The sequence below is a fragment of the Barbatula barbatula genome, assembly GCF_947034865.1.
Source record: "Barbatula barbatula genome assembly, chromosome: 24".
Classification (NCBI taxonomy): Eukaryota; Metazoa; Chordata; class Actinopteri; order Cypriniformes; family Nemacheilidae; genus Barbatula; species Barbatula barbatula.
The window spans coordinates 929,040-955,589 of record NC_136787.1 but is presented as its reverse complement, the minus strand read 5'-3'; the positions used below and the strand labels follow the sequence as shown (position 1 = coordinate 955,589).

Here is a 26,550-nt window from a genome sequence, read left to right as displayed (position 1 = left end):
ATTATCATTAATAATCTAATAGCGGCTGAAGTTTTGTACAGTCGCCACGTCCTTCGTCCAGCATTTGTCAGGTCTGGGAATGGATTGCGTCCTGCCCGCTCTGGTAACCTTGGACTGCGTCCTGCCCGCTCCGGTAACCTTGGAACAATGAGACAAGACTGGCTGAGAGTAGAGTACTGTTCTGCACTCTTTGATGCAACAAATGCATCAGTTGTTATTGGAAGTGTCCCTGGTTCCGGTTGATCTAACTAGTGCAGCCTAGATCTTTGAAATACATATATTATGATAATGTAGTGTAGGCCCTATGCAAGATTAAAAAGATGCGTCTTTAGTTTAGATTTAAACTGACAGAGTGTGTCCGCCTCCCGGACAGTGCAGGGAAGACTGTTCCAAAGTTTAGGCGCTAGATAAGAAAATGATCTGCCGCCTGCACTTGATTTTGAAATTCTAGGTATTACCAACTGACCTGACGCCTGAGAGCGCAGTGCATGTGATGGACTATAATACGTTAGAAGTTCTCTCAAGTAGTGAGGAGCTAAACCATGCAAGGCTTTATAGGTAATAAGCAAGATTTTAAAGTTTATGCGATGCATAAATGTCATATTATTAAGTTTAGTATATTGCACTGATTTGTCTCTTGATCTTTAAATCTCATGTAGTAGATGTGTAGGGGTGGGAAGGTGAAGCCTGAATGTTTCGGCCTCTGGAAGAATCTCTGCCTAGTGAACAGTAACCTGATGAATTTATAGTTATGTGCACAAAGAAAGATTAGAGTAATTGCTCCATTGCTCCAAATAATACATGAATTTCCCCATTGAAGGGTGGCAATAAATTCCAGTAATGAGCTAAAATGCACATGAATACATCCATTCTGAATTTAGTGGAAGAATGTTTACACACACACTTGCAAATGTACACACTATACTATATATAAAGTAGGCTATTATGTGGGAATACAATTTGAATAATGCCAAGCAGGAATCTTCTAAAAGATCTGTGCTGCGTCCAAAATACTGTGACAAGTCAGGTCAGCTTTATTTATATAGCGCTTTTTACAATGTTCATTGTTACAAAGCAGCTGTACAAGAAAACATTGACTATAAGTAAAACATAAAAGGTTATGCAAGTCAAAACACAGGTCAAATATCAGACACACAATAAATTCCTATATGCAGTGTTAATGAAATAAAACTATCAAATTCTAGCAGCCCCCCCGGCCAGGCAAACAGTGCAAAACAGTATGAAAACGGTGTCGAGGAACCCAAAACTCCATTGGAGGAGAAAAAAACCTCAGAGGGAAACCAGGCCTAACCAGGGGATTCCAGTTCTCCTCTGGCAAAAACTGCTGCCTCTGCACAAGCTCGACAGTGCTGCACAACAAGACAAAATAAAAAACAAAGTTAGATTTAAAATTATCATTAAAATCTGTACTGATTTACAGCGCATCTAACACCACTATTAAAACTGCAGGGTTTCCTTTTGGAAAAAATTAAACCAAGATGAATCATATCAGAACCTGTTCCATCTTAATTGTAAAATAGCAACCTATATTCTAAAGGGAATAACAACAATTATAATTTGGGCGGGAATAAACAACGTTGCATAAATTTGCACACGCTTTTATAATGGGGATTGTGGCAGTGTTCAAAATCAACCAATCACATTCAGACTTAAGTTAAATATGAATCAGTCAAAAAGTACAGTGTGACTGGATTTCAACAAAACCTTATTATTTTAAATATATATTAGCAGAGGTTTACAAAACAAATTAATTCATTCAAAGTTAACAATTGACCAGTGGAGGAAATAGGGCAAAACAGTAACATCCTCCTAAAATTGATGAGAAAATCAGGAGAAACTGGTAAGAGCGACTGCCAAAAGACAGATTAGCAACCATTTCTGGCAAATGATAACATGTGAAAACAATCGTCCCAATTCTTCATACTGTATGTCTGGGCAATGGGGGATGGCAGCCTTAAAACAAACATTCAAGCCCGGATCATGTTTGAAAAAAATCTCCCAAAACCATGTGGAATAATGTGATGAGACCACCGTCAAACTTTTAGATATGTTTGGTGCAAAAAAAGCCCTCGCACACAACACACACCAAAAGAACACCGTCCCCACAGCAAAGCACAGGTGGAAGGATCATGCTTTAGGGCTGCTGGGGCTTCAATGGATGGAATAATGAATAGCTCCAAATAACAGTCAATTTTAAGGAGCTGTTCACCCAAAAATGAAAATTCTGTCATCATTTACTCAACATCGAGTTGTTCCAAATCTGTATACATTTCTTTGTTCTGACGAACACAGAGAATGATATTAACCAAACAGTCCGTGGACTCCATTGACTACCATAGTAGGAAAAGAAACGCCTTTTAAATGTCTTTGTTCTGCTGAACACAAAAGTAGATCATATGAAGAATGTAGGGAAGCAAAACGTTGTGTGGCACTTTTGACACCATTGCCATTAATTAATTTCACCTTCTATGGAGTATGGCAGTAGGTGGTTACCCCAGAACACAAGGAACGGTAACAGGAAAGGAACAGAATTAAGGGTCTTCGAGTGGTCTCTCACATGTGTATTCCATTCAGTGAATCAGAGTCATTCTCTCACAAATTCATTATACAGCTACACGTTCAAAAAGACGGTAAATTGACATGTCCGGACCTAATTCTAACCCGGCCCTCACCTAATTCTAACCCGGCCCTCACCTAATCCTAACCCGGCCCACACCTAATCCTAACCCGGCCCGCACCTAATTCTAACCCGGCCCGCACCTAATTCTAAAACAGCCCACACCTAATTCTAAACCAGCCCACACCTAATTCTAACCCGGCCCTCACCTAATTCTAACCCGGCCCTCACCTAATTCTAACCCGGCCTGCACCTAATTCTAACCCGGCCCTCACCTAATTCTAGCCCGGCCCACACCTAATCCTAACCCTGCCCAGACCTAATCCTAACCCGGCCAACACCTTATCCTAATCCTAGCCCGGCCCACACCTAATCCTAACCCGGCCCACACCTAATTCTAACCCGGCCCGCACCTAATTCTAAAACAGCCCACACCTAATTCTAAACCAGCCCACACCTAATTCTAACCCGACCCGCACCTAATTCTAAAACAGCCCACCCCTAATTCTAAAACAGCCCACCCCTAATTCTAAACCAGCCCACACCTAATTCTAACCCGGCCCTCCCCTAATTCTGACCCGGCCAACACCTAATCCTAATCCTAGCCCCCCCCATACCTAATTCTAAACCAGCCCACACCTAATCCTAACCCGGCCCACACCTAATCCTAACCCGGCCCGCACCTAATTCTAAACCAGCCCACACCTAATTCTAACCCGGCCCACACCTAATTCTAACCCGGCCCTCACCTAATTCTAACCCGGCCCTCACCTAATTCTAACCCGGCCTGCACCTAATTCTAACCCGGCCCTCACCTAATTCTAGCCCGGCCCACACCTAATCCTAACCCGGCCCACACCTAATCCTAACCCGGCCAACACCTTATCCTAATCCTAGCCCGGCCCACACCTAATCCTAACCCGGCCCACACCTAATTCTAACCCGGCCCGCACCTAATTCTAAAACAGCCCACACCTAATTCTAAACCAGCCCACACCTAATTCTAACCCGGCCCGCACCTAATTCTAAAACAGCCCACCCCTAATTCTAAAACAGCCCACCCCTAATTCTAAACCAGCCCACACCTAATTCTAACCCGGCCCTCCCCTAATTCTGACCCGGCCAACACCTAATACTAATCCTAGCCCCCCCCATACCTAATTCTAAACCAGCCCACACCTAATCCTAACCCGGCCCACACCTAATCCTAACCCGGCCCTCACCTAATTCTTACCCGGCCCGCACCTAATTCTAAAACAGCCCACACCTAATTCTAAACCATCCCACACCTAATTCTAACCCGGCCCTCACCTAATTCTCAACCGGCCCACACCTAATTCTAACCCGGCCTCCACCTAATCCTAACCCGGCCAACACCTAATCCTAATCCTAGCCTGGCCCATACCTAATTCTAAACCAGCCCACACCTAATCCTAACCCGGCCCGCACCTAATCCTAACCCGGCCCGCACCTAATTCTAACCCGGCCCGCACCTAATTCTAAAACGGCCCACACCTAATCCTAACCTGGCCCACACCTAACCCGGCCCGCACCCAATTCTAACCCGGCCCTCACCTAATCCTAACCCGGCCCACACCTAATCCTAACCCGGCCCTCACCTAATTCTAAACCGGCCCACACCTAATCCTAACCCGGCCCGCACCTAATTCTAACCCGACCCACACCTAATCCTAAACTTGGAGGGAAATGGCGCGAGTAATAATTTATGACTGCAAGAGTTAGACTACACCAATAAGGGCGGTGTTAGAGAAAATATTTTGTTGATAACTGAACTACAAATTATTTCTCTGTAATAGTTTAGGTATTAATATAACATGACTTCGTAGATATTCTTGACACAAGCTCCAACGCCTAGGGTCAAATGTCAAAATGATGGAGAGAGAGAAAAATCCAGCAGCCACCCGCCATATCACCCTGTAGCCTAAGACTTGTTGCCCACTGAAGCTAAACCCAATGGCCCTTGTCAACCATGGCCTCCTAATAATCCCCGCACCCTCTCTCCTCTCTACCTATAGCCGGTGCGGGTGGTTGCGTGTTAAGTGCACTGGTGCTGCTGTTGCACAGTGGTGGTGGGTGAGGAGAGACCCCTTATATGATTGTAAAGCGCTTGTATATATACTGTAAATGTCTCATTCATTCGTTCAAATCTATAACAAACTAGATTCAAACAGCAGCTGGTGAATGCAGTCTTCAAAAACAAATCAAGTAGTAATACCAAAGAGTTTATTTTGATTACTGTGACTATAAGCAGTTCTTTAATAGCTATAATAATGCAAACAAAGTGGAAGCAACCAACTAGGACCTTTATTCAATTTTTATCAGATTACAGAAGGCATTAACGGACAATCTGTTCATGATTCTTTTAACTGCGTTTGGATGTTTTTTGTATATGTTTGACTTTGAGACAGTTGAGCTTTTTGAGTGTTATCTTCTTTTAAGGTCTAAGATAAGCTTTTTAAAGAAAATATCGCTTATGCAATTAATTAAAACATTAAGCTCATAATATTATTTATGCCTTTTTGTATGTATTAGGTTTTGCCCTGAATTAAACAGTCCGTCTCATTATTCTTAATTAATATGTTGATTTATATTTACGAATTTGACAAAAATAAAATGAAGTACATATTTAATAAATGACAATTCATAAAAAGATCCATGTAACCTTAGGGTTAGGTCATCATAATATGATGTTTTATTTGAATTTGTAATATCTCTGTGTTTAAATGACACATCAATTCATATTATAATTTGACAAACTGTTACTGTTATTTGTATACCAATCCTGATAGTTACCAATGTCACAAGGTGTTGTCAAAGAGACACAACACAAATCAATCTGCCTTCAGATGAAAGCAGTGAACTTCTTTGACCATGAAAGAAATCCAATTCACTTACCATGGTATGGTGATTATATTTCTTATTGAGAATTACTAATAAGTCTTTTTCAATAAGAAATGTAATAAAAATGTCACCATAACTTGATTTCACAACAATAACACAGATGCGTACAATACATACAATTTCCTGTAAAATCACAGTGAATTTTTACAGTGTATTGTAACCATCACATCTGCACTTTTTCAGCTCTTCAGGCTGACGGGAAGCTGTAAAGCACATGCGGCGAGATCAGCGTAAGGCCGCGGCATCGCTCCCAGTTTGTCCCAGCACTTTGCCTGTGGATCGTAACGGTGAACCCAGGCCGTATCACGGGCCGAATCAGCTGAAGACCCTCCCAAAACATATAGCTGTCCATCAACAGCGACCGCTGCAGGCGAGAGGTGCGGTCGAGGCAGCGGGGGGAAAGACGCCCAGGAGTCATGAACGGGATCATACAACTCACACTGCAGCTGGTCTCCAAACCCCGCAGACACTGGCTGCAGCCCCCCAGCCACAACCAATCGGTGTCCTGTAACCAGCATCACGTGACCAGCCCGTCCTGCACCTACTGTCATGGGTGAGCGTTTTGAGCAGCCGTGCACCGGGTCGTAGATCCACAAACACGGATAGCAACACTGAAGAGAGTCGCAACCGCCTGATACAAACATCTCTCCGTTCAACACAGCCACGGCGTGACCGCAGAGAGGCACGTCCAGAGGATGAGACAACCTGTGGGTTCATGGAAAAAGGAACATTTTCAGGTTTGATATTTAATCACCACAGCTTGATGTGACATGCAGTGGCTCCAAATAGTATTTTGTCTCTTAAGTAACACTTGAAATACCAAAGCAAATACTGCACAGAAAGTGAAATTGAAGTCCCTGTATGGTTAATAATCGTGGCCAATGAAACTGCTGTACTTTCTCTGTAATAATAAGTTCATTGATTATATATCAAGGCCAAGAGATGTACCTCCAGGTGTTGTCGTCTGGTGAGTAACACTCCACTGAGTCCAGACAGTTCATGTCATCGCAGTTACCGCCCAGGACAAACACCTTCCCTCTGTGACACACAGCAGCGAAGTAATCTCTGGGGCTGGACATGTCAGGAAGACGTTCCCATCTTCCCTGAGCAGGAACAAATCTGCACACAGACACCAGCGCATAGTATCTGATCTTTCGGCTAAGGTTATTGAGTTTGAGGAGTGTGTATGCCCTGAAATGTTTTTTTAATATGGTGTACAAATCATGGATTTACAAATGGGGTACGTGAGAGAAACTGACATTTAGGAATAAATAATGAAAATCAATCAATTATGCTAATCGTATTTTTATATGAAATTAGGACTAAACAAAGATGCATTTAAAATAAATTCATACATTTAAAACGCATTTCAATTTATTCAAGTTATTTATTGAGACCTGGACCCGGAAACAGGCGCGAAATAATGTAAGTTAGGAGAGGTTGCGATAAAATGGACAGGTGGCTTCTTAAAAGAGGACATGGCTCCTTCAACAGAAGACAGACATGCTAAAAAGAATGAAAGATGAAATCAGCTGGAAATCCTGTACCAGTGTGTGCACTGACGCAGCAGCAGCCTAGACAGGTCGTATCAAAGGCCTCATCACGCACTTAAGGCAGAAGAATCCAGACATCCTGTGGACACACTGTGTGATACACAGAGAAGCCCTGGTAATGAGCCCAGAGCTTTATTCCCTGTTGAAAGATGCTGTCAAAGGCAATACACTTCATAAAGTCGGGACCACTGAATGCACGTATGTTTCGGAGATTATGTGATGACATGGGATCTGAACACACCGAAGTCCGCTGGCTTTCGACTTTGTTTAAGGACAATAATTGGATTGCCAGACTACACTGTTAGACATTTCAAAGGGTTTTTACAGTAACTTACTGGCAAAGCTATTGCTTTCTTTAGTTTTCTTTATTTAAATTCATTTAAACATTACAAATGCTTAAAACACAAAAATTATTAATGTTATTTGCAGCAATGCATGAACTCTTGGACCTCATACACAACTGATTTAAAATGGAATTCAACAAACTTACAATATATGAAATGTAAATAAAATTAATTATTTTATAGAATTGTATCTGGGATATAAAACAGAACTGATCTTAAATGGAATTCACCATTAACGGCAACAAACAGCTTCAAATGTGAAAAATTCATACAAATAACTTCATAAAATAATTGAGAATTCCTGTAGAACGGCATAAAAACCCATAGTACAGGATACATTAGATTCCTAACAAAATCCTGTAGATATGTAGATAGGTGGCGAAGGAAGGATGATACTCTGGTGTTTATTGCAGTTGTTTTTCAGTTCACAATTTCGCCTTTTCAACTCACCCTGTGTCAAGGATTGGGAAGGAAGAACCCAAGTGCAGGCAGCGGTGAAGGGATTAACAAGATTTTAACACAAACAAAACAAACACCCACGATGGGGAAAACACTGACAAAACTAAAATCCAAAACTGAAAACAAAGACTTCCCACGAGGGGGCATAAGACAAAAGACTTAAGCTATAAAGACTAACACGCAACTTACTACAAAAAATCCACACAAGGGGCAAGAAAATCCACAGGTTCCTTCACAAGCAAAACAGGGACCCGTTTCAGAAAGCAGGGTAAGTGCAAACTCAGTGTAAGTTAACCCCAGAAAACGGGATACTTTGGGTCTTCAGTTTCAGAACGCGAGGTATATCAAACCTGTGACCGCAGGGTAAGTCAAGCATGTTTCAGAAATTAAGGTATCTTATACTTAGAGTGAGTAACCATAGTAACCTACTCTGTGAACCTAACCTGGTCGGGAGCAGGTTTTATTCCACTAACCCGAGGTTTGTTACAATCTCCGCCCCCTTTTAGAAACGCGAGCGGTGTTGAAATTGCTTTCGCCGTTTGTTTTTTCATTCGTTTTCCTTAATCGCGCACAAGTTCGTAACACAGACATTAAAATGGCATGTCCGTTTATTCAGGAACCCGTAGATGAGGAAGCTGCATTCATTCAGAGAGAGTTACATTTACGTCGGGAGAGAATATATGGTGAAGCCCCGTTTGGATGTTTTATCATATCCTGAGGAATTTTTATTTGAGCGATACTGTTTTTCTTTACAGTCCGTTACATATATCCATAATCTGCTTCATCCTTACATCACAAACCTCACTCGTCGGGGATGCGCTCTGACATCTGAGCAGATTCTCTGTATGGCTTTATGTTTCTTTGCTAATGGAAGCTTTCTATATAACACCAGGGATGCAGAACACGTTAGCAAGGCAACTGTATGCAGAGCTGTAAGATAAGTGTGCATCGCTATCAAGCACTTTTTATAAATTTTTGTTAAGTTTCCTGATAAACCTGTGAGAGCCATCAAAGAGGAGTTTCATAGGATTGCAGGTGAATGGTGTACGTCTTTCTGAAATAGGCTGATCAAATAAATGTGGTCTTGCTGCCACCTCTGGAACTAAGCTAATAATTCAAATACCCTTTAGGATTTCCCAATGCGATTGGGTGCACACGTAACCGGTTCCACTCGCCCCGCTCTGCGCGGTCTTCGAAATCGACGTCAGTCAGAATGAGAGACGGGCGCTCTAACGACGAGCCTTAAGACCGCAGTCCCTATAGCGTCTGTCGCTAGACCATCTCTGCTGGTCGGGGAGTGAGGCTTACACACTGCACAACTCTTCACTAGCTGGCCTCCTTTACACATAGCTGGAGCGGGGCAAGCATGGCCAGTTTTTTGTCTTCTATGGCCAGGTTCTCTGTTCTCATATACTAAAAACTTTCAAGGCCAGTTTATTAAATACATCAAACATTTCCCAGTCAGGCATCCTACTGGCAAGAGCATTTAAACTCACTGGACTGAATGATGTTCTTATATTTCATTTTCCAGGATTGCACCTACATGACAAAAATCGAAGGTATATATGTATATACATATTTATATATATATATATATAGTGCCTCCAATTCGACTGGCGGAAAATAAATGGAGCGCTTTTTGTCACGTGCCGTTGCCATGGTGAATCGTGTTATCTTCGCTCGATTGATGATGGCTTTTTAAAGCCTAGAGTGAACTTACTCAGAGTGGATTTAACTCATTGAAACCAGCTGTACTGAAACAGAAAACTCAGAGTAGCGATTATCTGAGTAAACCAACTCAGAGTTCATATTTTAACTCAGTATTGCTTGAACCTCCTTATTGAAACGGGTCCCAGGACACGACTGAGCTACAAGGCATAGAAACATATACAGGTACAACGAACAAGCACAAGACAATAGACATGAGGGCATTAAAAAAGGAAACTAACAGAGGATAATTAAGAAGGGACAGGTGTGGGTAATAAAACACTCAGGGGAAGCTAACAAGGAAACGAGAGGGGATAACAAGGAAACCGGAGAGAACTCATATTATGTCATAACTGACAATAATATGTTTCCTTTCTGTCGGTCTCTCGACGTTGTGTCGAACCGACAGATGGGGTTCGCCCTTGAGAACCTATCATCCTTCTGACTATTTTGAAAAGGCCAATGAAATTGGCGAATGAAATTTGCATGCCGGGCTCCGCCCCCGGATATCCGTGTATAAAAGGGGAGCCGGCGTGTTCGGGCAACAACACGCTGAGGCAGCTTTCGTGGAGTCATCCTGCCCGCACTGCGGTTGCGGTCATGGGTGGCTGCGCTCTCTCTGCCACCACCTCGTCTGCTTCCCGCCTTGCAACCCCAGTGGCCACGGCCCTGCCGTCAGCGGCGGCGAGCAGCTTGGGTGGCATGGGGATTATCATGAACGTCAATCCGTCAGCCGATGGCTTGCGGACCGTTCACGCCCCGTCTCGCTCGTCTGGCCGTTCCCGGGAAGGCGGTACCACACCGTCTTACTCCTCCGTCACGCAATCGGACACGATGCGTGACGAAGATGAGATGTCCCTCGCAGCATCGGAGGGTGACCTACTGGCATCTGACCCTGACGAATCCTTCGAGCCGTCTCCTCCGGGAGACCGACCCAAAGGTCATGCAGGAGCTCCGCACTGCCACGACCTCGCCCTCTGGGAGACTAAGGTGACGGCGCAGGCTCGGACGATGTCCACACTAGTGGTCCTCTGGCTAAACCTTGCGCAGATGCGGGAAGCCGAGAAGGTTCGCTTTCTTGATGCTCCCATCTTGCAAGGAGGGCTGTTCGGTGACGCTGTCGAGGACTTCTCTAAGCAGTTTTTGGCAGTGCAGAAGCAGACGGAGGCCATCAGGCACATCCTGCCCCGCGGCGACCCGGCTGCCTTTCGGCCGTCGAGGTCCCAGGGAACGTCTGCCTCCCAGCAGCCCCTCATCATCAACTCCGGCTACGGTGCCCCCTACAGGCGGCCCCCCGGAAGAGGACGGCGAGGAAGCGACCACCGTCTCGTCAGCAGCTGCCGTGGAAGCAGAAGTGTTCCTGACGAGCCGGACCTGGGGAGATCGATATCGGGCCCGATCCCAGCGATTCCATCGCTGGTCGGTCGGAAAGGGACGGTCCCTGCCCTGTCCCAACATCTGCTGGGCCCACTTCCTCACAAAAAGAGCAGTCTCTCTCTCTCTGGGTCTTTCTTTCTTCAGCCGCACTCACTCTCCACAGGACGGTGTTCGGCAACTCGATGTTGCCTCGTGGCGACACGCAAAGCTGAGTATAAAATTGCGCAGCCCTCAGCACCCTCACCTCGACGGTGCGTTGAGCTGCGCCACCGCCACGCAGGTAAGTCAGCGGAGCCAGCCCACCCTCGAGGTGGGGCCGGCACCGCTAGCCAGCGAACCACCCTCCGCGGAGTCGGTGAAGCAGATCGTTCCTCTAGTGCCCCTGTCGCAGTCTTTGAGTGCCTGGTTAGCACGCACGAGACCGTCAAGGTGGCTGGAGAATACAATCCGTCTCGGCTACTCGATCCAATTTGCCAGACCACCGCCAAAGTTTCGGGGCATCCTCTTCACCTCAGTCAGAGGGACGGGCATATCAGTACAGGGTCCTCCCATTCGGTCTGTCCCTGTCCCCACGGGCCTTTACGAAGGTCGTGGAAGCCGCCCTCACTCCCCTCAGGGAGAGAGATGTGTGCGGGTACTCAACTATCTCGACCACTGGCTTATCTTGGCTCACTCGCGAGATCTGTTGTGCACACACAGGGACATGGTGCACCGGCACCTAGACCGTTTGAGGTTACGGGTCAACCGAGAAAAGAGCCAGCTCTCCCCCGCGCAGAGCTCCTTTTTTCTCTGTATGGAACTCGACTCTATCTCCATGACGGTGCGGCTCACTTCAGAATGGCACAGTCAGTGCTGAACTGCCTGAAACTCTTCAGGCGGCACCCAGCAGTCCCCCTGAAACTTTTTCAGAGGCTCCTGGGACACATGCCATCCTCGGCTGGGGTAATTCCCCTCGGGTTGATGCACATGAGACCGCTTGAGTCCCTGGAGAGCGTGGCACACAGGCAGGAGGCGGATCGTCATTACGCCTCTCTGCCGTCATATTCTAACCCCGTGGTCAACCAGGAGCATCAAGTGGTACTAGTTGCGCCTTACTGGCCCAACCGGACTTGGTTCTCAGAGCTAATGCTTCTGACGACAACTCCCCCCTGCCAATTCCTCTGACGAAGGACCTTCTCTCGCAGGGGAAGGGCATGTTGTGGCACCCGAGACCAGACCTCTGGAACCTCCACGTCTGGCTCCTGGATGGGACGAGGAGCCCCGCGGTGGTGGAGACCTTCACTCAGGCTAGGTCACCTGCCACAAGGCGGCTGTACGCCTTTAAGTGGTGCCTCTTCTCGTCTTGGTGTTCTTCTCACACAGAAGACCCACGGAATTGCTCGGTCAGGCACGTGCTGTCCTTCCTGCAGGAGAGGTTGGAGAGTAATCTCTCCCCTTCCACACCGAAAGTGTATGTTGCCGCTATCGCCGCTCATCACGAGCCAGTTGCTGGAAAACCTCAAGGGCAGCGTGACCTGATCATCAGGTTCCTCAGGGGCCTCTTGAGACCTCAATGTGGTCCTAGCGGGCCTTCAGAGGCCTCCCTTCGTGCCCCTTGGAGAGACCGCTCTTTCTCATCTTACGATAGATTGTGACGCGGCTAGTGCTGTGGCGTTTTCAATAGGAACCCCATCTGTCGGTTTGACACAACGTCGAGAGACCGACAGAAAGGTTACGTCTGTGTCCCTCATGCCACAACAATAGCCGTCCGCTGCAACAGTCTCGAGATGCTCTCAGGCTCCTCAGCACAAAAGGTGAATGAATGAGCACGCCGGCTCCCCTTTTATACCCGGATATCCGGGGGCGGAGCCCGGCATGCAAATTTAATTTGCCAATTTCATTGGCCTTTTCAAAATAGTCAGAAGATGATAGGTTCTCAAGGGTGAACCCCATCTGTCGGTTCGACACAATGTCTCGTTCCCTCCATCAGGGAACAGAGGTTACATACGTAACCGAGACGTTTCTCTCCACACAAAACACGTGGACCTGTCATGATCCTGCCACAAGACTAGGAAATAAAGACATGAGAAGGCAGGATCATGACACCCCGGTCTTTGTGGCGCACTTTGTTCCGTCCTCTGGATTTATCCTCACTAAAATTCTTACACTAACAGGGAAAACATTTTTTAAAATAGCAAAATAAATAATACGCATCCATTTGATTTACATATTTACTCACCCTCTTGAAAGTTCTCTCAGCTCTGCCGAAAACACACCGTAACATTTTCAGCCTCAGGTGTTTTCAGGAACTGTGCCACTTAAATATACTTCCCCGGTAAAACCTTCTCCGTTCTGCGGTGGGGTTCCTTTTTCAAAACGTATAGAGCAAAGCTTATGCTGTCCCTCAGAAATGAGCAAAATAATTACTTTGTGTTTAAAGACAACCAAAGACCGTTAGGGGAAATACAGTATTGTACATCCATTTAAAAAAATACAGTAAATCACTGTATTTAGTGTTTTACGTCACAAAAAATTCCCACAATAAAATGGAAATTACAGTGATTTACTGTATAGATAAATTGCTGGTTTATACTGGGCGATATAAAGTAAATAACTGTAAAAATTATAGAAATGTCTAACAGTGTAGCGTATCTAGCAGATATTTTGAGATGGTCCTGGCTGCAGGCTGCAGTACGGGGCGGTGCTTACATGTGGGGGCGGAGATCTAAGTTGTGCTCCGCTCCCTACTCGTCTCATTGGTTAATGGGTGGGGTAATATAGTCCTCAGTATGCATCACTTCCGCTATATCTAGCCTCACGGTGTGTATACGGTCTGTATTTGGGCAGTTTTTCAATAAGGTTTACCATTATAATGTATATAGAACTTGTTATTGATAAACAATTGAAGAGTTCAGAAAACCCTTTAAATGCCACATCAATAATTTGTGAGGCTTAATTGCGAGTTCCCTTTAAAGTTAAGCAATGCAGCAAGTGCAAAATTGTATTATTATTGTTGGCAATGGTAAACGGATTGTCCAGCGAGGTTATTATGACAGAATATAGAGGATCCAGACAGCTGTTTTACGTGCAAGTAATTGTGTGTGTGTGCGAGCAAAAACAAGTATACACACAAGAAAATGTAATGTATATAGTATATCGTTGTTGTTTTTTATGTTGGTGACATATGCATATGTTGTATTATTTTTATGTAGTATATTTTAGGATAGCAGTGTGTGTAAATAAGTAGTATTTTTGTGTCTGTGAACAATAAACATGAATTTATAATAATTAATAATTTGTTGTTATAGGAATAAAGTGAAACAATTTAAATATTTTCTTAGAAAGGTTTTTTCTTCACTTAAAAAGAAAAATTAACACATTTATATGAAACAGTAATTTATTTTTACTAGACTTTTGTCATTTTTCTTTTATCTTTATATTTCTCTAAAATGTTCTCTTAGAACCTTCTGGTTCTAAAAATCCCCAGATTACACAACAGTAATAAAAGAATTAGGCTAATAAATGATACAAACATTTAATAATGACACAATGATTAAATAAATATGTTGTTAAATGAACAATGAGAAACAAACTGTAAACAAAGACTTTTTAAAACACCACGATATATTTTGAAGGGTAACCACAAACTGCTACGGTAACCATATTCTAACCATAATATGTGAAGTAAAAGCATTATTATAAACTAAACTTATAAGGTATGTCGTTCTCGCAAAGAATAAGTAAAAGTGAATCAAAATCAACCTACAAGTAGTAGAAAGACAAACGTACATATGAATGAACTAACTTTCATTGTGTTGTATCATACTATTTATATAAAAAAATACAGAGTTTATATTTCAATGGGTCTGAAATGACCCTGCCTGCTAACCAATGAGGCGCGTAGGGAGCGGAGCTCCACATTTAGCCCCTCCCCCATGTGTAGCACCGACCTGTACTGCAGCCTGCAGCCAGGTTTACTTGGGGATATTTTTACTTAACTGAACGAGATGAATCTCAGTCTGCAAGGCAGGAACGTTTGAAACTTTAAGACCGAGTTGGTGGTTTTCTCATGAAAGCAGAGCTGTGGAAGAGATTGTGTGCAGAGGGCGATTTTAGCTGTTTTCATCAGTTTGGTAGCTTCCTCGTAAGTGGGAATGTGGAGAGAGACACAGTAAAAACATTTCTGGATGGATGTTTAGCTAACGTGATTTCTAGTTTGAAATCATACTTCCCTGATGTAAGAGAGAAGTCTGAGCAACTGAATCGGGTTAGAAGCCCATTTACACTTTCCCAAAGCAACCGTGTCACGCTACCTGTCCACCTGAGGGAGGAGCTATTGGATTTATCCACAGACCGCGGGTTGCAGACTACGTTTGAAGATGTGCCTTGACAGAGTTTTGGGTGTGTGTGAGGCGAGAGCACCCTGAGCTAGGGAAAAGGGCTTTGGAACACATACTCCCATTTGGCTCCATCAACCTCATTTTCAGCAATGACTCAAATAAAAAAGAAAATAGTCTGATAAGAGCTGTAGCTTCCCTGCCACCAACAATGTCAAAGATCTTAAGAGAAGGACAGGCCCATGTATCCCATTAAAAGGATCACTGACAAATTGACACAAATGGGCATACTAGACTTGTGTAAAGACATATATGAAAACTAAACTGTTAGTTAAAACAAACTGAAACTTAATTAAAACACATTGAAAGTAAACAAAAATGATCAGAATGAACTTTTACTGAACTGAAAAACACTGATTTACCTTTAACTGTTATGCCTAATACTTAAGAGATTTACATACATGTAGTTGCATAAAGAACATACAGAACAGTTTTTAAGCAATAAACCTGCTCAGGGGCATCAGATATAATAACTGTCTGACTCTCATTTCACGGTATTTTAAAGCAAAATGCTATTGTCGGGTCAAGGTCTACTTGAGCAAACAATGAATCAATCTGTAAAGGACTGGGTTCAGTTGATTAAAAAAGTCACTTTTTCCCATCACTGAACACAAGACGATCCAAAGAGTCTCACCTCAGTGCAGTCTTCAGTATGTCCAGGGCACCATAGTACTTCCTGCCACCCAAGATATAGAGCGTGTTATTGAGGACGCACACACAGTGGCGGAAGCGCGGCGTCTCTTGGAGGGAGGACAGAGGTCTCCACTCGATGGTACGGATGAGTCCTTCTCCGTGCATAAAGCGATGGGCGAACCACAAGCACAGATTCGGCTCTCGACGCTCAAAATTCTCATTCACACAATCTCCACCAACAAGCACCAAGACCTAATGCAGATTGATACAAGGATAAATACAATTAGTCCAGTTAACATTTATTTTCTTTCAAGTAACAAAAGTATTTTTAATTTTGCTTTATCAGTAGGTTGTACCTGGTTAGGAGTGCGCGGCTTGCAGTCCAATATTCTATGATCACCATGCAGAAGATTATTTACAATTCCCAAAGCTGTTTTCCCTCCTGAACTGCTGACCAGAAGTTTACAGTTCTGCACCTGGAAGAGATAAAGCAAAACTGTGCAGAAAATTGCAATTAGGAACCGATGATGGGATGGTCAGGGCAGGAGGTTCTCATTTCTACCTCCTGCAGCTCCTCTGGTCTCATGAGAGGGAAACGAACACTCTGCATCAGTTGCGAGAGATGAGACGATCTCTGCTCCTTATCTTCCTCGATCCAGCTGACCACGGCTCTGAACACATCTAGCTGCCAGGAGAGAGAGAACATGTTTGAATGCGATATTGCCCCCTGCTGCTGTATTAGCATGCTGATGCTTTGGTTGAGACGTTCACAATTAGCAGACGCTTTTCCAGAAATGAGCAAAACCTTAAAAGAGAATAACATACACAAGTGCAGCGATGCAAAGAGTTTAGAATTGCTCGGAAAGGTGCAGAAATGATGAGACAGAAACAGATATGATATTTTTTTATATCTTAATTTGCTCCTTCTCAAGTTATTCTAAACCTGCATGAAGCTCTTTCTTCTGTTAAGACATTTTAAAGAATGTTTGTAACCAAACGGCTGCTGGTCCCTTTTAACTTCTGTAGTAGAGTATAGGGAAAGTCATTAAGGACCAGAAACTGTTTGGTTAGCCCCATTCTTAAAAATATCTTATTTTTTGTTCAGCACAAGCTATAAAGTAATACAGAAAATACAGAATTGACACAGAAAAATATTTTGTATGATTTTTTATTATCCCTTTAAAAACCGAGTTGTGTAATAGGATACCATTACATCAAGTTGTTTGAAGAAAAAAATAATTAATTCATAAATTTTTGTATACAAGTAATATACATTTCAACATACATTGTTTCTCTAATATTTATTTATTTATTTAAAATGCAGGCTTGTTGGTGCTAGGTGGTTTCTTGGGTCTAGTCCACACAAATATAATATAAAGATATTTTTATAAACATAATTTTCTCTCCTCCATTTAAAAAATCTATCAACATAAGTACGCAAAACATGCTATAAAGCTCTGACAAGAACATGCCAAACCAACAGATGGCAATATTCCCCTAACCATAAAGCCATGTTGGCCAATCATAAGCCTGAGAAAAGATTATGACAGGTCCCGGTAGGCTAACAACAAAGGAGATAAAAGATGTGTTAGACTTTATGTAGCACCGCAAGAACTGACAGGCAGATGACATCAAAGTACTGCGAGAGCTTTTCTAAAGCAAACTTCCAACCACGGCCACATCCATGTGTGACGCCAGAAGCCTTTCTAATAAATCAGATTGTAGGTGTGTTCGACTTCATCTGGCAGCGCAAGAACAGACAGGTGGATGACATCACTATACCGCGATAGAGAGTTGAGAGCCAACTGCTCCACACACTTTTGAATCACTCTCGTAATGTGATGTCAACCACCTGTCAGTTCTTTTGACGTGGAACAAGCCTTGTGACGCCCACCCTTATGCGGCAGGCCCTGGTTGAGGCTTCTGATGTCACACTTAGATGTGGGTGGGGTTGGACATCATGTGGGCTGGGTTGGATGTCCCCTGCAGGATGCAACGAGCCCTATTTGGGTTTCACTGGCTACACGACAACACAGCAACTGAAGTTTCTGAAAATCATAAAAGTAAAAGAAAAGAAAATGAAAAAAAAGTTCTGTTTCAGTGACTTCATACTGCGTTTGCGTATGGACGAAACGGTTTGTTTGTTTTATAGTCATCTGAACTTACCTCACTTTCTGCGTTCAGTTTATCTCTCTCCAGCAGAGACTTCAGCTGGTCGCAAGGTAAATCCCTGAACTTCTCCCCCTGTGCCACCCTCTGAAAGTGAGTTAAAAAATAGTCCTCTGCCCTTTTACCCAGATCCTCCAGACTGTAGGCTTCCGCCAAAGCCAGAACATCCAGGCAAGATGTCTCATCCATGTTGTCTTGTAGGAAGTTTAAGCACAATGACAGCGCTCCCTGCAGCTGAAACTGTGAACAGGCTTCCGTCAGATCCCACACATTCCTGAAGCTCAGTTTCAGCTGTCCGGAGTAAATGAAGTCCAGCAGGTGGCGCAGTACCCAGGATGCCACACTGCGCAATAATACCACATCCTCGCCTGATTCACGTAACCCTCCGCAGAAGAGAGCCCGAAAGTAGTCCGCACCTGCTGCTAATATGACACGATGAACTAGAAGAGAGCAATAAAGATGAAATATAACACGGGCATATGAGTGATAACTTTATGCACATTAATAAATGCTAAAAACAGAAGTATACAGTGGAGCTAGACCCTGAGATGTCATAGTTACCAGGAAAACTGTCTCCACTGTCTGTTTGTATGATGACATCACAGCCGACGTTCCTCTCCCACAGTGTTCTTATGACCTGTAGGCTTCTTTCCCTCTCTCTGCTCCCGCTGAGCGGAACATCACCGGCACACAGTTGCTCGAGTCGTTGGGCTTTCAGCTCTTTACAGGCTTCCAGCAATTCATCAGTTTCTCCCTTGTCCACTTCTCCGCTGTAGCTGAATTCCAGTACAGCTTTCAGTCCTGCAGGAGTCATCCGTCCTCCACCCAGTTCCACTTCCCTAAGCCCCGCCTCTTCAGACAACAGCCACACCTCTGCCTTTTGACTTACGGCGGCGAGCACCAGTCCGTGAGCTTTGTGGGAGTCGTCTAGAAGCTTTAGACTGCAGTCCAGTAGCAGCCCCTCCTCCTTGAGTCCTCGTAGTGAAGCGAAGAGGGCATCGCAGTGTGTGGTGAGGACAAAGGGGCGGAGCTCTGAGTCAAGGAGGGGCTCTATAGGAGGCTTTCTGAAAGTGGGCTGAGAAAAGGATGAAGTGGGAGGATTTGGAGGGTTGGTGGATTTTTTCCCTTGCGCCTGTCTTTTTAGACATGAGGATGTAATGCGACCTGCCTTTTCTCTTCTTTCTTCACTTTCACATTTGCTTTTCACAGAAGAACCAGACTGGAGATGAAAAGTCGTATCTGCCTCCATTTTCTCTAATTTCCCTCTGGTTTTATACTGAGACATTGGAAACCTTTCAAAAGGGTGAAATCATTCAGTTAGTGAACGAAATGTCATTTCTAAGTCAAGCAAATTATATTGGCCAATGTCTCACTGTGAGCACCAATGGCAGAGAAACAAACTCACTGTAATTTTACAGATACTTCTATTTTATAAAAATTGCCGTACATTTTCCAGTATTTTTTCCAGTGGCACTATTATTGCATTAGAGGAATGTAGTTTTTAGAGTATTTAGACAAGCATGTAATTGTTTAGACCTTAAATACGTGCTCAGCTCACACTAAGTTCAGTCAAAGGAACTTTGAGGGTAGTATTTACAGTAGCGTTCATATTTTGAAGCACATGTGGCCCAACATTATCTTTTACAAAGTTAATAAGTGATATCTTTTACTTTAATATCTCTTGGCAGTTACTGTAAAAAGCACTGAAAACATGAGGTGGTTATATTTATTGTTATATGAGCAGTGAACTTCCCATTGTATTATATCAGAGGTGACCCCGCTGAAACACAATCGCTGGCAACGCAATCATTTTAACGTACAAAAGCTTATAAACACGAGTAATGACTCTACAAAACATACTAATTTTTAACCTTCTCCAACTCACCGTAATTTCTGTTGTGATTTTCGAGAAAAGAACTGGAAGCTTGTCCTTGAAAGGCCTGCAGTCTGTTATAGGGTTCCAACGTCTGCTTTCTGTAAATTGGTGGAAAACAAAAATTATTGTTGTGTTTTTGTTTTTAAGTCTGTTTCTGGACCCGAGCTACATTAAAATTAGACAGCTCCCTCTATGCTTTTATTTGTGGCAGGATGTGCTTGTAACCAACAGACTAATAATAGATATTGGCAGCAGTGTACGCAGTGTTATCATGACAGAGGCGAAGCGCGTGACCTGAGCAGAATCAAACCGCTGAGGGAGCCTCTGAAATTTGTAAAGTGCAGATGTATGTATACAGGTATCCCAATTTCGAAACAGATCCCCGCCGGCACTCCAGCCAGCATCCCTGCTGGCTATCCAGTCCGTGTCTGCTGGGTGGGGGGCAGTTCAGGTATATTTTATATGGTAGGCCATAAAAAGCTCTGTGTATGGAACAATATTTTCATGCCTCTTGTCTTTTTTAAACATCCTCCACACTCTTCACTCGTTTTTACTAACCTTATTTCTGGACAGCTGGATAACAGTTTAACAGAATGGTTAGGTTTGGGATTCAATTCCAAAAAAAAAATGTATGGACTCCTCTTGAACAGTCTTTATAAGCAGAAGCCCCTTATCTGATTTCATCAGAAAACTCTATCACATTAGTTTCTTGTAAAAAACAGTAGACTTCAGAAAGTTCTCTAGTCTAGAGCTGAGGAGATGAAATATTCTGCATCAATGCATAAAAGCAACACACACACCATTCATTGAGTCCAAATGTGACTCTCGTCGTAAGGCTGAAAGCTCCCACCCCTCCTTTCTGGGACCTGGTGGTGGAAGGCAGACCCAACGTTGTCATTGCTTTGTTGGGTAAGCACCTTTTCTGTACTTGGACCGCATTCAGAGCTTCAGGAGCTCTTAGCAGCTGTTTGTTGGCTTGGAGGTCAGCAGCCATTCTCAAGATCCCATGCTTGTCATGGTTCTGCCCTCTCTTGTCCTGATTTCCTAGTCTAGTGGCAGAATCACGACAGAGCCACGTGTTTTGTGTGGAGAGAAACATATTATTGTCGATCAGGACATAATATGCTTTCTCTCCGGTCTCATATTTGGCCCCGCCCCTCTCGTTTCCTCGTTAGCTTGCCGCCTCTGTCTCATTACACACACCTGCCCTTTGTTATCTTCATTTTTAATCTACCTATTTAATGCCCTCATGTCTATTGACCTGTGCTCGTTCGTTATGCATTCTACCTTGTCTGTCATGCTGTTGCTTGTAAGGTTTCATGCTGCCTATGTGTCATATAACTACTCTGTTCAAATTGTTCCTTTCCCTGCTTGTCTGAGTTCCCTGCCTGGTTTTAGTTTATCTTCTAGTGTTTAAGACGTTGTGTCATGTTTGTTATTTTGGGTTTAGTTACATCAAGAGTCTTGTCTATTTAGCACTCTTGTTTTATCCCCCTTGTGGGAGGTTTTCGTTTTGCAGTTTGTATTCTAGTCTTGTCTAAATTTTTCCCCATCGTGGGAGTTTTGTTTTTGAGTGTTATAAATAAAGCTTTTGTTTTCCCACCACCTCCCGCTGCCTGCAATTGGGTTCTTCCCCTGACATGCCTGACAGTGCTCCATAGAAGTGAGAGCTCACTCCACTTGGTACCAACAGGTGAGACACATGTAAAGGTAAACACATGTGAAGGTAAACAGAGTTAAGAACAGTTAAAATTGTATTATCAAGACCATATAAAGCCAGTTAATTGGCATAATTATTTTTAATAAAACCTATTAATGAGTAATGGATAGTTATTTTAAATAAGTCTTAATTATGGAATAGTTCTGCAGTAGACATACAGCATTCAGTATCGATTAATTATTAAAATGTAAGTAACAATAAGTAATTGTTACTTACATTAAACATCTGTATGTGGTTACCGTCTCGGTTACGTATGTAACCTCTGTTCCCTGATGGAGGGAACAAGACGTTGTGTCGAAGCCGACAGATGGGGTTCGCCCCTGAGAACCAATCATCTCTGACTATTTTGAAAAGGCCAATGAAATTGGCGAATGAAATTTGCATGCCGGGCTCCGCCCCCGGATATCCGGGTATAAAAGGGGAGCCGGCGTGCTCATTCATTCACCTTTTGTGCTGAGGAGCCTGAGAGCATCTCGTGACTGCTGCAGCGGACGGCTATTGTCGTGGCAAGAAGGACACAACGTCTTGTTCCCTCCATCAGGGAACAGAGGTTACATACGTAACCGAGACGTTCCCTTTCTGTCGGTCTCTCGACGTTGTGTCGAAGCCGACAGATGGGGTTCCTATTGAAAACGCCACGGCACTAGCCGTGTCACAATCTCTAGCGAAGCGACGTTGACCGGCCTGGGCGAGCCACACGTGAGCGCTATCGCGAAATTTGTAACCTTCCAGTGGGCAGGCAGGGGCTCCCAGAGCTTTTGGCAAAGATGAGTAGCCCCTACCCTCTGCCAACTCAGACGGCCCCATTGGCGAGGGCCATCCAGTCGTAGGGCTACTGGGTAAGCGCTGTTCCTTCAATGAGGACGTGCGCTACGGAGACCACTTCCCACCCTAGGGGGGAATACAGTGGAGACACCAACATGGTCTCACCATGTTGCTCCCCGAACCCGCAACTCTACAGATGTCTGCCAGAGAGGCGCACTGAGCCGATGCCCACGAGGAGGCCACACCCCGAGCGGAGTGTACCGTCACTCAAATGGGCACGGGCTAGGATCGGCACGCCGTAGTGACGGTGTGTGCGATCCAGCGCGACAAGTCTCCTCGGAGACAGCACTCCCGTTGCTGACCTCCAAAACAGACAAGAGCTGCTCAGGGCCTTGAAGCCCTCTGTGTGGTTCGAGTAGAGGCGCAATGCGCTTACTGGACACCCCACGTACAGGTTGGGTCCTTCTCCCGGTGTGGGAGCGCCTGCAAGTTCACCACCTAGTTCCCAAAAGGGGGGCGGCGGAACTTTGGGCACGTAAGTCGGCCGGGGTCTCAGGATCACGTGAGAGTCACCGGGCCTGAATTTTGGCAATCGGTGGACACGGAATGCTTGCAGGTGCCTCACCCTCTGGATGGACTCGAGCCCCAGCAGGAGAGCCAACCCCCCTCGCAGAACGAGGAAGGGGGCTCTCCGCAGGGCCCGAAAAAAGGGGACCCAAAGGTCCACCTTAAGGTCCCAAGAGGGTACGGGGCGCGGACGAGGCCTTAGCCCCTCGCGCCCTAGAGGAACCTAATAATCAGGTCATGCCGCCCCAGAGGCTCACCAGCAACTGGTACGTGATAACCGCGACAGCGGGTACCCACGCTCCAATGTGGAAGGGGAGATTACACCCCAGCCTCTCCTGCAATAGGACAGCACGTTCCTGAGCGAGCAATTCCGCGGGTCTTCTCCTCGATAAGAGCACCAGGACGAGAAGGGGCGCCACTTAAAGGCATCCAGCCTTGTGGGCATGGCCCTTGCCTGAGTGACAGTCTCCACCACTGTGGGGGGTAGATCATCCAGGAACTCCTCGTCCCATCCAGGAGCCAGACCCAGAGGTCCGGCTCGAATGCCACAACGTGTCCATCCCCTGCGAGTAGGCCCTACGCCAGGGGATTTGGCCAGGGGGAGTTGTCGTCAGGAGTATTAGCTCCGAGGACCAAGTGTAGTTGGGCCCGTAAGGCGCAACTAGCAGCACTTGATACTCCCTTCCCAGACCTTGCACAGGACCTGCGCAATGAATCTCACTGGGGGGAAGCGTAGTTCCGCTTGTCCCGCGGCCAGCTGCACGCTAGGGCCTCCGTGTCGAGGGGGGGGCCTCGACCAGGGAGTGACCAGCGGCACTGGGTGGTGTTCAGCGAGGCAACAGGTCCCCCTGTGCCCGCCCAAACCACACCCAAGCCGGCCCGGAGGGGTGAAGTCATCACTTCCCACGGGGTGTCAACTGACGAGAGAGCGCTTGGCTGTCTGGTTCAGGACACCTGGTGGGCGTTTGACCTGCAGGGGCTTTGCCACCTGCTGTCTCCACCAGGGGTGGAGTCGTCACTTCCCACGGGGTGTCAACTGACGAGAGAGCGCTTGGCTGTCTGGTTCAGGACACCTGGTGGCGTTTGACCTGCAGGGGCTTTGCAATCCTGCTGTCTCCACTGGAGGCTGCGCGCTAGGGCCTCCGTGTCGAGGGGGTCCTCGTCCAAGGAGTGCCCAGCGGTACTGGGTGGTGTTCAGGGAGGCAACAGGTGATCCCTGTGCCCGCCCAAACCACACCCAGGCCAGCCTGCAGGGGTGGAGTCATCACTTCCCACGGGGTGTCAACTGACGAGAGAGCGCTTGGCTGTCTGGTTCAGGACACCTGGTGGGCGTTTGACCTGCAGGGGCTTTGCCACTTGCTGTCTCCACCAGGGGTGGAGTCGTTACTTCCCACGAGGTGTCAACTGACGAGAGAGCGCTTGGCTGTCTGGTTCAGGACACCCGGTGGGAATGTGACCTGCAGGGGCTTTGCCACCTGCTGTCTCCACGGGAGGAGGCGTTTTTGGGCGAGTTGCGATGACTGCAGCGAGCGAATGCCACCCTGAGGTTTAGTATGCTACGCCGGTCGTGCTGTCCGGGCCAGTATGCTGGCTCTGCACGAGAGGCCGGAGCCTCATCAGTGCAAGCAGGACAGCTAGCAACTTGAAGGCAGTGATCTGCCAACGCAGGCGGGGGCCCGTCCAGCGACCCGACACTGCGCGCCCGTTGCACACCGCACCCCGTAGGGAGGCGTCTGTCGTTACCACGACCGGCCTCAAGACCTGCTCGGGGTTAGGATGCGACGGCAGCAGGCGTAATGACGATACGCCTACTGCCAGTGCGCCACGCTCTCCAGGGAACTCATCTCTGTAGTCAGTGCTGTCGCGGTCCCATGTGCGTCAACCCGAGGGGGACAGGCCACCCCCGAGGACACCATGCCCAGGAGCCTCTGAAACTGATTTCAGGGGACCGCTGGCTGCTGCCTGAAAGTTCAAGCAGCTCAGCACTGACTGTGCGTGCTCGTGAGCAAGCACGCCGTCATGGAGACAGTGTTGAGTTCTCTACCAGGAAAAAGGGGAGCTCCGGGCCAGGGAGAGCTGCTCTCTTTTTCCCGGCTGACCCGTTACTGACATGCCAGCCCCTCGACAGTGCCGAGGGAAACTGTACATGAGAGTATGCGGTCAGTTGTCATGAACCACTCCTGGCGTCTGACAGACACCAGGACGCGCTTCTAAGCCTCCCGAACGGCACCCTTGCAAGGTGCTGCTCAAGGTATGCAGCGACCCCTGGTTTTGGGGATGATGAAGTGCGGCTGTCGAAGCCACTGGACATCTCGGCCGAGGGGACGGTTCGATCGCCTTCGCCAGAGGGGTGGCAGCCCCGGCCTGGAGCACAGGAACATCCCTGCCTCTGCTGAGGTAAGAGGATGCCTGAAGTCCGGCGGAGGTCTGGCGAGCTGGATCGAAATGCCGAGACGGACCACACTCCCAGCCACCGTGATGGTTTGAAATGCTAACCAAGCACCCAGAGACCTCACAGGGGGGGCTGCGATCTACTTCATCAACCCGCGGGGGTTGGTTCAATGACTAGCAGTGCTGTTCCCCCCGGGGGGAACGGCTCCGCTAAATCACCTGCCAGGCGATGGCGCAGCTCGACGCACCGTCGAAGCGAGAGTGCTGAGGGCTGCCTTATACTCGTCATTGCGTGCCGCCACGATGCAACGTCGAGTTGCCGAACACCATCTTTCAGAGGGTGAGAGCGGCTGCAAGTGGGACCCAGAGAGAGACCTCTCCTTGTGAGAAGGCGGGCACTAGGCCCCCGAAGGGGCCCAAAAGGTGTTTGGGACACGGCAGGGACCGCCCCATTCCGACCATCCAGCAACCAAGGCTGGGTCGGGCCCGATGGTTCAATCTCTCTAGGTGGTCCTTCTCTCGACGTCTTCCTCCAGGGGGCCACCTGCGGGGGCACCGGAACCGGAGTCGACGCTGGAGAAGGCCAGGGCTGCTGGGGGCAGACCACGTGCGAGACCTCGACGGCCGAAAGGCGGCCGGGTCACAGCAGGCCGGTCTGTTTCTACACTGTCAAAAGGCTGCTGGAGCAGTCCTTGACAGCGCCACCAATCAGCCGACCTTGCGAGAGGGGAGTCGGGAAAGTGGCCTTTCTCGAGCTCGCCCCCCTGCGCAAGATTGGGTCCGAGGCTTCTTTCCGGGCCACTGATGTGGACATCGTCCGACCCAGCCTGCGCTGCCACCGCGGTCCCCGGACGGCCAGTCGGCGACGGCACTACTTGGGCCGGTCCTACCCCGTGGGGCTCTCTTTAGCGCCCTGGCCTGCAGGATGGCCATGGCGTAAGAGTGGAGGCAGCTTGGTCCACGGCACTGCCAGCCTCAACACCAGAGATGTCGAGACCTTACATGCCCTGGACGGTGAGCCTAGGTCAAGCTCCCCAGGTGGCCGCCGTCTGT

The 26,550-nt window shown here is 46.6% G+C and overlaps 1 protein-coding gene across 1 annotated transcript; it reads right to left on the bottom strand.

Annotated features, from left to right (window-relative positions):
- Positions 1-5,044: 5,044 nt before the first annotated feature.
- LOC306889342 (kelch-like protein 26) lies at positions 5,045-21,128 on the bottom strand. The gene is made up of 9 exons (XM_079448156.1): positions 20,855-21,128; positions 20,064-20,152; positions 18,740-19,470; positions 18,176-18,618; positions 16,572-16,694; positions 16,366-16,485; positions 16,011-16,261; positions 6,509-6,679; positions 5,045-6,265 (listed from the first exon to the last, which is right to left on the bottom strand). The coding sequence occupies exons 3-9, from the start codon at positions 19,461-19,463 to the stop codon at positions 5,740-5,742; spliced, it is 2,358 nt and encodes a 785-aa protein (XP_079304282.1). The 5' UTR covers positions 19,464-19,470; positions 20,064-20,152; positions 20,855-21,128; the 3' UTR covers positions 5,045-5,739.
- Between the last annotated feature and the right edge of the window lie 5,422 nt (positions 21,129-26,550).

Coding starts and splice junctions, on each gene's coding strand:
- LOC306889342 (XM_079448156.1), bottom strand. CDS start 19,463: ATGTCTCAGTATAAAACCAGAGGGAAATTAGAGAAAATGGAGGCAGAT. Junction 6,680..16,010: donor ATACTGAAGACTGCACTGAG/GTGAGACTCTTT, acceptor GTCTGTGTGCAG/ATTTGTTCCTGCTCAGGGAA. Junction 6,266..6,508: donor CCAGACGACAACACCTGGAG/GTACATCTCTTG, acceptor ATGAACCCACAG/GTTGTCTCATCCTCTGGACG.